Source organism: Heterodontus francisci, chromosome 22 (genome assembly GCF_036365525.1).
Source record: "Heterodontus francisci isolate sHetFra1 chromosome 22, sHetFra1.hap1, whole genome shotgun sequence".
In the NCBI taxonomy this organism is placed as follows: domain Eukaryota; kingdom Metazoa; phylum Chordata; class Chondrichthyes; order Heterodontiformes; family Heterodontidae; genus Heterodontus; species Heterodontus francisci.
The window spans coordinates 40,349,697-40,362,782 of NC_090392.1; the positions used below are offsets into that span (position 1 = coordinate 40,349,697).

The following is a 13,086-nucleotide window of genomic DNA, read 5'->3' on the forward strand; positions in this document are numbered from 1 at the left end:
CCGTCCCACATGTTTCTCTAGGACAGCTTTGTGAAGACTGGTTCAGGAACAGCAAACACCTTGCACAGTATGATCCCAAATTGAATTTCTTAAAAGGGCAAGCCCCCAGTTTTCAACGTTCTCTAAACTTTCCCACCAGTCGCAGAAGTTTTGCTCAGAATCTAAGAAAAGTCGATTCATAGAATCATAGAAAGTTAAGGCACAGAAAGAGGCCACTTGGCCCATCGTGTCTGTGTCGGCCGAAAAACGATTCACCTATTTTAATTCCACCTTCCAGCATTTGGTCCTTAACCCTGCAGATTACGGCACTTGAGGTGCACATCCAGACTCCTTTTGAATGAGTTGAGGGTTTCTGCCTCGTTGGGCAGATTGGGGAAAAGTTCCCAGTGATTTATGTTTTCTGACTCGTTGCAGAAATCTCCGCCTGCGTTCCCCTCCCCCAGCTCTGCCTGTGAGCGGAAGAATATGGTTTAAAACAGCCGCGAATGGAGAGATCCCGGTCCCGGAGGAAGGGAGCAAACAGCAGCCTCCTTCCAGCAGCAACATCGCTTTGGCAGCGTGTCCACAGATGGACTCAGATCAGCATTGAGTCCGGGCCAAGTTCAGGGGAATAAAAGCAAAATGCGACGGATGCTGGAAATCTGAAATAAAAACAAGAAATGCTGGAAATACTCAGCAGGTCTGGCAGCATCTGTGGAGAGAGAAGCAGAGTTAACGTTTCAGGTCCGTTCCGAAGAAGAGTCACTGACCTGAAACGTTAACTCTGCTTCTCTCTGCACAGATGCTGCCAGACCTGCTGAGTATATCCAGCATTTCTTGTTTTTATTCCAATTTCAGTGGAGTCGGGGGCTGTTTGTAAGAGGCGGAATGGAGCAGGAACATGGAGTGAGTGGGGGAAGGGAGAGGCCATTCCCAGGCTATTTGGACAGGGTGACAGAATGGGAAGAAGCTGCTGTTGAAAAAAATCACTGCTGCTTCCTATCTCTGACAGCTCACAATGCCCGGGTGATTGACGGCAGCTCCGGACCAATAGGAAAAGGGACGGGTTGGAGCCCCGATGAGGGACCCGCCCACTCGGTGCCCGAGCCCCGCCTTTCGTTCGCTCCGATTGGTTGGAAGACCCACCGCCCGCAGGGGCCTCCCGAGCCGCCCCTGCTCTTTCTATTGGTTCAGAGCTCCCGTCAATCAGGGGGTGGTATGATCTGGGCATGCGCGGCCGGCAGGGGCTGAGGCAGAGAGTGCGGTTCCAGCAGGTGGGTTAATAAAACTGTTGTGTATTTTGGAAGATTGAGGAGAGGAAAATAAACTCAATGGTACAATTTTAAATGGATTGTGGGATCAGAGAGACTTGGAGGTGTATGTACACAAATCTTTGAAGGTGACAGGCCAAAGTAATAAAGCTGTTTAAAAAGCAGGCCGAATCCTTGTTATAAATAGAAACAGAGAATAAAGACAAGGAGCTTCTGGTAAATCTTTATAAATCACTAGTTAGATCTCAGCTTGAGTAATGTGTCCAGTTCCAGCTACCAGGCTTAAGAAAGGACATCAAGGCCTTGGAAAGGGTGCAGAGGAGATTTACTGGAATGACACCAGGGATGAGCAGTTTCAGTTCCCTGGAGAAGCTGGTATTGTTCTGAGAGTGGAGAAGGTGAATGGAAGATTTAATAGAGGCATTCACAATTCTGAGGGATTTTCCTAGAGCAGAGAGGGAGAAACTGTTTCCACTGGCCAAGTTTTTGGGGAGAGTTTAAGCTAACTTGGTAGGGATCTGGGAACCAGAAGGAAATATCAAGGTGCACAGAATACTGGCAGAGATAGATAGCACTACAGAATGGAATAGCAAGTTATTAGGTGGTCTTGGAGTAATGGAGAAAGTAATAAGGTCTAAATCAGGGTTAAAGTGCATGTATGTGAATGTATGGAGTGTTGTGAATGAGATTGGTGATACAGGTGAAAATTGACATTTGGAAATATGATGTTACTATAACAGAGGCCTAGTTCAAAGAAGGACAGGACTGGGGTCTTAAATATTCCTGGATATAAAGTGTTCAGGAAAGATAGGAAAGGGGAAAAAGTGGAAAGGGGTGGCAGTATTGATTAACGAGAGCATTGCCGTGCTGGAGAAAAAGGATGTCCCAGAGGGGTCAAAGACTGAACCTATTTGGCTAGAGCGAAGGAACAAAAATGGTGCAGTTACATTGCTCGGTGTTGTCTATCGGTCACCAACTAGTGGGAAGGATGTAGAGGAACAATTTGCAAGGAAATTAGAGAGCTGCAAAAATTATATGCCAGTTATAATGGGGGACTTTAATTATCCAAAAATAGACTGGGATAGTAGTGTAAAGGGCAGTGAGAGGCAAGAGTTCCTCAAGTGTGTTCAGGAAAATCTTCCACAGCAGTATGTTTCTAATCCAATGAGAAAGGAGGCACTGCTAGACCTGGTTCTTGGGAATGAGGTGGGCCAAGTGGATCAAGTGTAAGTAGGAAAACGTTTAGGGGATAGTGATCATTGTATCATAAGGTTTAGGCTGACTATGGAAAAGGCCAAAGAATAATCCAGAGTAAGAATAATTAATTGGGGGAAAGTCAACTTCATTGGGGTAAGAATGGATCTGCAACGAATAAATTGGAGACAAAGGTTGGCAGGAAAAATGGTAGGCTGAACAATGGCTACCTTCAATGAAGAGATAGTTCGGGCATAGTCAAGGTATGTTTCCTCGAAGGTGAAAAGTAGGGTAAACAAATCCAGAGCTCCCTGGATGACAAAAGAGATAGAGATTAAGATAAGTAGAAAAAGTGTGTTTACGACAGATTCCACTAGAAAATACTATTGAGAACAAGGCTGAATATAGAAGGTTCAGAGGGGAAATAAAAAAGAGAAACAAAAAGACAGTATGAAAGAGACCGGCAGTTAACATATAGACATATAAATAGTAAAAGAGTGGTAAAAGGAAGAGTGGAGCCAATTAGGGAGGGAAAAGGGGATTTGCGCATGGAAGCAGAGGGCATAGCTGAAATATTAAATGAATAGTTTGCATCTGTCTTTACTCAGGAAGAAGATGCAACCTATCAATGGTGAAAGAGGAGGTAATTCAGACATTAGAAGGGTTTAAAATTGATAAGGAGGAGATATTGGATAGGCTGTCTGAGCTTAAAGTGGAGAAGGCACCTGGACCGAATGAGATGCATCCAAGGATATGAGGGAACTGAGAGTGGAAATCATGGAGGCATTGGCCATAACTTTTTAGTCTTCCTTATACTCGGGGTTGGTGCCAGAGGACTGGATTACAAATTACAAATGTTATGCCCTTGTTCAAAAAAGGGTGTAAAGATAAGCCCTGCAAATACAGGCCAGTCAGTTTAACTTCGGTGGTGGGGAAAATTCCAGAAAGAATAATTCGGGACAAAATTAATAGTCACATGGACAAATGCAGGTTAATTAAGAAAAGACAACATGGACTTCTTAAGGGAAAATCATGTTTAACTAACTTGCTGGAGTTTTTTGAAGAGGTAACAGACAGGGTTGATGAGGGCAATTCAGTTGATGTGGTGTACACGGACTTTCAAAGGCGTTTGATACTGTGCCATTCAACAGACCTGTGAGCAAGGTTATAGCTCGTAGAATAAATGGTAGCAACATGGATACAGAATTGGCTGAGTGACAGGAAACAAAGAGTCATGGCTAATGGGTGTTTTTCGGGCTGGAGGAAGGTTTGTAGTAGAGTTCCCAGGGGTGAGTGTTGAGACCCTTGCTTTTCCTGGTATATATTAATGACCTAGACCTTGGTGTACAGGGCAAAATTTCAAAGTTTTCAGATGATATGAAACTTGGAAGCATTGTGAACTGTGAAGAGGATAGTGTAGAACGTCAAAGGACATAGACAAGCTGGTGGAATGGGCAGACAGGTGGCAGATGAAGTTCAATGTGGAGAAATGGTAGGAAGAACATGGAGAGACAATATAGAATAAAGGGTACAATTCTAAAGAGGGTGCAGGAGCAGAGGGACCTGGGTGTATTTGTGCATAAATCATTGAAGGTGGCAGGACAGGTTGAGAGATTGGTTAATAAAGCATACAGTATCCTGGGCTTTATTAACAGGGCATAGAGCAAGGAGGTTATGTTGAACTTGTATAAATACTAGTTCAGCCTCAACTGGAGTATTGCGTCCCGTTTTGGGCACCGCACTTTAGTAAAGATGTGAAGGCATTGGAGAGAGTGCAGAAAAGATTCACGCGGGATGAGGAATTTCAGTTATGAAGATAGATTGGAGAAGTTGGAACTGTTTTCCTTGGAGAAGAGATGGTTGAGAGGAGATTTGATAGAGGTATTCAAAATCCTGAGGAGTCTGGATAGAGTAGATAGAGAGAAACTATTCCCACTTGTAAAAGGATCGAGAACGAGAGGGCACAGGTTAAAGTAATTGGGAAAAGGAGCAAAAGCAACATGAAGAAAAACTTCTTCACACAGCAAGTGGTTAAGGTCTGCAATGCGCTGCGATTGTGGTGGCGGCAGGTTCAATGGAAGCATTCAAAAGGAATTAGACTTGTATGAAAAGGAAGAATGTGCAGGGTTACAAGGAGAAAGCAGGGTAATGGCACTAGGTGAAATGTTCATTCAGAGATCTGGTGCAGACAAGATGGGCCGAATGACCTCCTTCTGCACTGTAACAATTCAGTGACTCTGTGAAGATTTAAAATAATTGGCCAAAACAACCAGCGAGGAGGTGAGGAGAAATGTTTTTAGGCAGTGAGTTGTTCTGATCTGGAAAGCACTGCCTGAAAGGGCGGAGGAAACAGATTCAATAATAACTTTCAAAAGGGAATTCGATAAAAACTTTGAAGGGGGAATTCTTCAAGGATATGGGGAAAGAGTAGCCAGCACAGACATGATGGACCAAATGGCCTCCTACTGTGCTGTATGATTACATGAGATAGTGACAGTCAGGGAGTATCTGTATAAGAAGGAGAAATTATGAGAAGTCAGGGAGAGACCATCACCAAAACTGGGAGATGTTACAAAAGACAAGGAGGGCCAGAGTGTTGGAGGAGGGGGAGAGAGCTTGCACACGCAGACAGAGTCAGCACCTTCAGGGGAGAGAGGGAGGGGAACCACTGAGTGTAGAAGTGAACCCAGTTAGAGTCAGCACCTTCAGGGGATGATAGGAAAGTTGTCTGAAAAAAATGTTGGACATAGTTTTGGATTTCAGCACAGGAAGGAGGGAGAGTGTGTGGGACAGGGCTTTACAACGAGAGAGGAAAGAATGTTCTGTAGAAACTAGAATTGTCTGTTCTGAAGTTCTATCCTGTACTTAGAGTGATGACTTTTGTAAACTCCTTTTACAGGGAATTAGAAGGGGAGGATTTACAGATGGGGAAACTGAAACCAAACATAGAGTCATAGAGCGATACAACACTGAAACAGGCCCTTCGGCCCACCAAGTCTATGCCGACCAGCAACCACCCATTTATACTAATCCTACATGAATCCCATATTCCCTACCACATCCCCACCATTCTCCTACCACCTACCTACACTAGGGGCAATTTACAATGGCCAATTTACCTATCAACCTGCAAGTCTTTGGCTGTGGGAGGAAACCAGAGCATCTCGTCAAGATCTGACAGTCACTCGATTCTTCAGGACTTGAATATCATTGGTCTCTGAATGTGGAAGGAGAAATGTTTGTCTCTTCTGTCTGTGGAAAATGATTTCAAACATCAGTGTGACTGGAAAAGCACCGATTCACACACACCCGAGTGAGAGTGTTCCAGTGCACTGACTGTGGAAAGAGCTTTAACCAGTTACACAGCCTGAAAAAAACATCGCACCATTCACAACAGGGAGAAACCGTACACGTGTTGTGTGTGTGGACGAGGCTTCAACTGATCATACAACCTGGAGAGACACAAGGACACTCGCATCATGGAGAAACCGTGGAAATGTGGGGACTGTGGGAAGGGATTCAGTTGTCCATCCCAACTGGAAACTCATCGGCGCAGTCACACCGGGGAGAGGCCGTTCACCTGCTCCGTATGTGGGAAGGGATTCGCTCTGTCGTCCAGCCTCCAGTTACACCAGCGAATTCACACTAACGAGAGGCCTTTTAAATGCTCTGACTGTGGGAACTGCTTTAAAATCTCACCAGATCTAATTAAACACCAGCTTGTTCACACTGACGAGAGACCGTTCAGTTGCTCTCACTGTGAGAAGAGCTTCAGACAGTCATCTCACCTCATTCAACATCAGCGAGTTCACACCGGGGAGAGACCGCTTACCTGCTCCCTGTGTGGGAAGGGATTCACTTCCTCATCCAACCTGGTGAGACACCAGCGAGTTCACACAGGGGAGAAGACATTCACCTGCTCTGTGTGTGGGAAGGGATTTTCTCAGTCATCCAACCTGCTGAGACACCAGAGAGTTCACACTGGGGAGAGGCCATTCACCTGCTCTGTGTGTGGGAAAGGATTTGCTCGATCATCTCACTTGCTGACACACCAGCGAGTTCACATGTGACTACAGAGATTGGATTCTGCTGTTAGCACATCCTTTGTTTGTTTCTGTTGATAATAGCCCCTTTAACTGGGCTGGAGTTTAATATTTTGGATCTTTGTTGAATAAATCAGTTTTAATGGAAACATACAGTGTGTTGCATTAAATTTCTCCAAGATAAGAGGATCCTGTTACCGACTACTGTCTTTTTGGGCCTTTTCATCTTTCTAACTCTGGATTATTTCAGTTCTCATACCTTCGGTTATTCTCATGGACAAGTCCCAGCTCCCCATATCTTCCAAAGTGCTTCTCCTAGCCTTGGGATCCAGGGACGTTATCGGTACCACGCCCAGGATCACTAAACAAAAAAAACAGTCTATTAATCGCTTTCAGCTACTGGACTTCGTGAGTGTCCCACAGCATCTCTCTCACCTTCAATATGCGAATACAGCATCACACATGCAAACCTGGTTTAAATTTAAATCCAAACAGGCAGTGTATTTAACAGGAGCCTGCAGGCTGATAAAACTCTGTTAAGCTGCCAGTGTGCTGCTGTACTGCTCTGTATTTTGCCTGTAATGTAAAATAACTGAACCTTTGTCCCAGTGTAACCTTTGTTGTTATGAAATGTGGGTGTAGATTAATGAGCCTCACATCCTTGCTCATGTCTGCTGCAATTGTGTAGAAAGGGGATGTGTAAAGAGATGCTCTTTGTTTGGAGATGTGAAACAAGGAAACGGTATCTGTGTGATAGTGACACAACCTTGTGCTCACAGGCAGAACAATACACAGATATGGTTATAGTTTGTGGTTATAGTTTGAGCAGGGGCAGATCACAAATGTAGTGAAGTTAAATATAAATATCACCAGTGTAGCTGCAGCTTGTCAGATCAGACCTGGGGAGAAGAGAGCTTGAATCCACTGTATCAACTCTGTTCTCTGGATCGGGTAACTATAATCTGTCAGTATTATTGCAGTGCTGTTAATAAAGTCAGTAAAGGACAATCTGGTGTGAGCGTGATTATCTGGAGACTGAAACCAATAGGCTCAATATTTAGAGTCAACAAGATGAACAAGGAAACACCTCACGGCTCAATATTCACAGGGGAAAGTCTGTTATCTAACACCTCAAGTGGACAGAATAGAGAAAGATCCTAACTGTAAATATCTTTCAAATGTTGCAGGTTCCAATAGTCAGTTTCCATTACACTGAAGTCAATGGAAGATGAGAGAGCGGTTATGCTGGAACTGTACAAAACACTAGTTAGACCACAGCTGGAGTACTGTCTACAGTTCTGGTCACCACATTACAGGAAGGATGTGATCACGAGAGGGTACAGAGGAGATTCATGGGAATGTTGCCAGAACTGGAGAACTATAGTTATGAGGATAGGCTGGAGCTGTTTTCTTTGGAACAGAGGAGACTATTTTTACGCAGTGAGTGGTGATGATCTGGAATGTATTGCCTGAGAGGTGAGTGGAGGCAGATTCATTTGAGGCCTTCAAAAGAGAACTGGATAATTATCTGAAGGAAAAAGAATTGCGGGGGTAAAGTGGGGGGGGGATTGCGACTAGTTGAGCTGCTCTTACAGACAGCTGTCGCAGACACATGGGCCAAATGGCCTCCAGTGCTGTAACCACTCTATGATTCTATGATTATATTTGAGATTCTGTAACCTACTGGAGTACAGATCAAGAGCTGGAAAGTGAGATTAGACTGAAGAACTCTTTTTCACTGACACAGACACGATTGGCTGAATGGCCTCCTTCTGTGCTGTAACTTTCTATGATTCTGTGATAACAAGTGGTCCTTGTGCTTTATCCAAGACAGGCCTCAGTCCAGTCATTTACGCCAAGTACTGATGTGATGGTTCAAGCCAGGGGTCGGCAACATGTCTGTACACGGACACCAGTGTCTATGGTTAAAGATTTTGAAGTCCATAACTGTCAATTTCAGGGATGAGAAATTTCCCACAGGCTTCTTCTTCCAGACCAGACTTAAAAAAAAGTCACAGCCGTCAGTTTCACAGCTGTCAGATCCTTAGAGCAGAGACAGCGTTTCCGAACTTCAAACAAGTTCGGGTTTTTCCGGTGGGTTCCGTTATCTAAAATAAAACCTGTCGGAAACCCCGAACACTTCCAATGTTCAGAAGCGCTGTCTCTGCTCTAAGCACCTGTCTGCTGTGAAACTGACGGCTGTGAATTTTAAAAAAAATATAGAGCTTGTATCCCAGGTGAAAGTAACTGCAATGTGCATCATTTACTATCCAGTTTGAGGGCAGATAACCTGAGTGGCTAATGTCATTTGAAAGTTTTCTGTGTCACACTACATTAAAAGTGCACCTTTGCTAACAAGTAATAGATTTGTCTTGGATATAAATTGGAGTACAATCTTACAGATAGTGACTAAACATTTTGTAACTAAATAATACATGCAGTAACAACCACTCAACCTTTTGCAGAAAAGTTTTTGTGAATAATTATCTTGTCAGAGCTGAATCAGAATTGACAGTGATTGAGTGAGATTCATAAGTAAATTTAAGGGAATCATTTTATTGGAGGAACTGAAGGGCATTCTTTATTTGTAATTGTGTTTATCTAATTTTGTCACAAGCTTTGATGAGCAAATGACATGTTGTCCATAAGAGATTCTGTTGTGTATGTATTTAAGAATCCAGGACCTGGTTTTACAGCCTGTCAAGATGAATAAACTAGTCTTGGCTACCTACTGTTAATCTCTCCTTTCCTGTCCCACACTGCTTTTCTGTTTTACATGACTCTTCTGAAGTATTAACTGATTCATCCTATAAAATTCTCCTGATTTGGAAATCACTGCCCTCTTTTGGCTGCCCTGTCTTCAGATACATATTACAAGCAGATGGAGAAGTTGCACAAACATTGACCATCAAGGGTTAAATTATCTTGTGATAACAGCAGTGTAAGAAATGGTCCATCTTCCTTGTGCTAATTTTTCTATTGCCTTACCTTAGTAAGCATAACGATCCTCTCCTTGAGTTTTCTGGTTTATTGAATGAACTTGCACTCCTGACACAGTGTGAATCCACAGAGGTCATCCGATAAGGTCCATCTACCACCCCGTGACATGCTGTAGCTAGCTCTATTCTGTCAACAAAAGTAATTTGCATTGGCATTGCATACTATTTTGTTTGCTAGCTAGCTAATACAGTTGTGCTGCTCTCCATTGATGTTTGCATGCTTAGTTATTTTATTTCTTAGGGAGAAATGTGTTTTATATCCGACTATTTTGATGGCATTAGATTGGCTATATACTTTACATACAGATTAAGTTCCCCCGCGTCCGTGGCTGAGTCAATAATTGTCAAATGTCCGTGGTGCAACATATCAGTGCTTATCCTTGCCTGCACATAAATACAAGTTGTTATTGTTGGATTATACCCCTGAGATAGATGATGTCAACTGGATTCCCCTCATTCACCAACACAGCAACTTCTTCACAAACACAAGCAAGTGTGTAAGACATGACCTTAGAGTCATAGAGTTATACAGTACAGAAACAGGCTCTTCGGCCCATTGTGTCTGTGCCGGCCATCAAGCACTTATCTATTTTAATCCCATTTTCTAGCACTTGGCCCGTATCCTTGTATGCTATGGCGTTTCAAGTGCTCATCTAAATACTTCTTACATGTTGAGAGGGTTCCTGCCTCTACCACCCCTTCAGGTAGTGTGTTCCAGATTCCAACCACCCTCTGGGTGAAAACAATTATCCTCAAATCCCCTCTAAACCTCCTGCCCTTACCTTAAATCCATGCCCCCTGGTTATTGACCCCTCCGCTAAGGGAAAAAAATTTATTCCTGTCTATCCTATCAATACCTCTCATAATCTTGTATACCTCAATCAGATCCCTGCTCAGCCTTCTCTGCTGTAAGGAAAACAACCCTAGCCTATCCAGTCTCTCTTCATCTCTGAAATGCTCCAGCCCAGGCAACATCCTGGTGAATCTCCTCTGCACCCTCTCCAGTGCAATCACATCCTTCCTATAGTGTGTTGCCCAGAACTGTACACAGTACTCCAGCTGTGGCCTAGCTAGTGTTTTATACAGCTCCATCATAACCTCCCTGCTCTTATATTCTATGTCTCGGCTAATAAAGGCAAGTATCTCATATGCCTTCCTAACCACCTTATCTACCTTTTCCAGAAGCCATGTTGAGTATCTCTAATGGCTTCTTCTCTTGCCCAGTGATCAGAAAAAGCATCTCCTGGGATCCCTTCAAGCATCCTCCCTGTGATCGAGCTCACACTGATGGGCCTGTAGTTCCCTGGCTCTGATTTGTCCCCAATTTGGAAAATGGAAACTATGTGAACTATCTTCCAATCTCAGGGAACTATCTCTGACTCAACTGAGCTGTTGGAAAGATGGCAAGGGGCTCACAGAGCACCCGTCTCATCTCTTTAAACACCTTTGGGTGGATATCATTTGGACCTGGAGCACCATCTAGTTTGAGATTTCTTATTTTATGTCGGATGACAATTCCTTTCTATTTTAATATTTATGATGTTATTGTCGACAACACATCCCACAGCTGGAATCTGTGCACCATCCACAGGAGTGCAGACAGATGTGAAATAGTCATTTAACAGCTCTGTCATACCCTGACAATCTGTTTCAATCTGTCCTGAACTGTCTCTCAGTGGCTCTAAACCATCTTTAATTGTCTTCTCACTCTTGACATAGCTGGAAAAGCTTTTGCTATTATCATAATTGTGTACGATCTTCTTTTCCAAAGATCTCTCAGCTTCTCTAATGGCTGCTTTTGTCTCCCTCAATTGTGGGTGATATTTGTCGCTATTCTTGGAAACTGAATTCACCTTGTTCCAAACTGGATTCAGTATAAGACAGTTCAGGGAGTTCGGCACCATTCACCCCTCGACCTACACTGGCAGGTAAAACTCTAGACAGTTCCTTAGTAAGGATTCCTCTGGAACCTAGCCTTCTTACAGTCCACTCCTGGAGACCCCACTCCCTGAGCCTACAACCTTCAGCAAGGTCAGTGGTGGAGTTCTGCAGTGGGAGTGACCCCAGAGTGACTGCCAGGATCGCGCCCCTGTGGATGTTCCAGGTCATGTATTTTAAATTATCCTGATGTCTAACACACACACACATCAATAAAACAGTGAATTCCTGGAAACACGCCGAAGGTCCTTTTTCTGGAGATCAAATGTCTGTTGTATAATTACGAATTATGAACATACGAATTAGGAGCATGAGTAGGCTATTCGGCTCCTCGAGCCTGCTCCGTCATTCAATAAGATCATGGCTGATCTGTTTGTGTCTCATATTCCACACTCCCATCTACCCCTGATAACCTTTGATTCCCTTGCCTAACAAGAATCTATCTACTTCCGCCTTAAAAATATTCAATGTCCCCGCCTCCACCATCTTCTGAGGCAGAGAGTTCCAAAGTCGCACAACCCTCTGAGAGAAAACATTTCTCCTCATCTCTGTCCTAAAAGGGTGTCCCCTAATTTTAAAACAGTGCTCCCTAGCTCTAGACTCACCCAAAAGAGGAAACATCCTTTCCATATCCACCTTGCCAAGCCCGTTCAGGATCTTATATACTCCAAACAAGTCTCCCCTCACTCTTCTAAACTCCAGTGAAAACAAGCCCAGTCTGTCCAACCTTTCCTCACAAGACAACCCGCTTATTCCAGGTATCAATCTAGTAAATCTCCTCTGAACCACTTCCAGCACATTAAGCTGCACACTGTATTCGACATGTGGTCTCAACAATGCCCTCCATAACTGAAGCATAACATCCTTACTTTTATTTTCAATTCCTCTCGTAATAAAGGATAACATTCCATTAGCCTTCTTTATTACTTGCTGTACCTGCATACTAACCTTTTGTGACTCACGCACTAGAACACCTAGATCCCTCTGGAATTCTGCAGTCATTCTCCGTTTAAGTAATACTCTGCTTTTTTATTCTTCCTGCCAAAGTGAACGACTTCACATTGTCCCACATTATACTCCATCTGCCATATTTTTGCCCACTCACTCAACCTATCTATATCGGTCTGCAACTTCCTTATGTCCTGTTCACAACATACTTTCCTACCTATCTTTGTGTTACCTGCAAATTTAGCTCCCCTCCTCTAAGTCATTGATATAAATTGTAAAATGTTGAGGCCCCAGCACAGACCCATGTGGGACTCCACTCATCACATCCTGTCAGTCAGAAAAGGACCCATTTATGCACACTCTCTTTTCTGCCAGCCAGACAATCTTCTATCCATGCTAATATGTTACCCACTACACCATGAGATCAGACTACTAGAAAAGATCGGATGTCCACCAAAGCTACTAAGCATCATCAACTCATTCCATGATAATATGAAAGGCTCAATTCAGCAAAGAGGCTCCTCATCAAACCCCTTTCCCATCCTGAGCGGCGTGAAACAGGGCTGTGTTCTCGCACCGACACTGTTTGGGATCTTCTTCTCACTGCTGCTCTCACATGCGTTCAAGTCTTCAGAAGAAGGAATTTTCCTCCACACAAGATCAGGTGGCAGGTTGTTTAACCTTGCCCGTCTAAGAGCGAAGACCAAAGTACGG

The 13,086-nt window shown here is 43.7% G+C and overlaps 1 protein-coding gene across 1 annotated transcript; it reads left to right on the top strand.

The window, feature by feature from the left end:
* The first annotated feature begins 1,194 nt into the window (after nucleotides 1-1,194).
* Nucleotides 1,195-9,184, top strand: LOC137381606 (zinc finger protein 239-like). The gene is made up of 2 exons (XM_068054315.1): nucleotides 1,195-1,253; nucleotides 5,344-9,184. Exon 2 carries the CDS (start codon nucleotides 5,924-5,926, stop codon nucleotides 6,512-6,514), a length of 591 nt encoding a protein of 196 aa, XP_067910416.1. The 5' UTR covers nucleotides 1,195-1,253; nucleotides 5,344-5,923; the 3' UTR covers nucleotides 6,515-9,184.
* The last annotated feature ends 3,902 nt before the right edge of the window (nucleotides 9,185-13,086 follow it).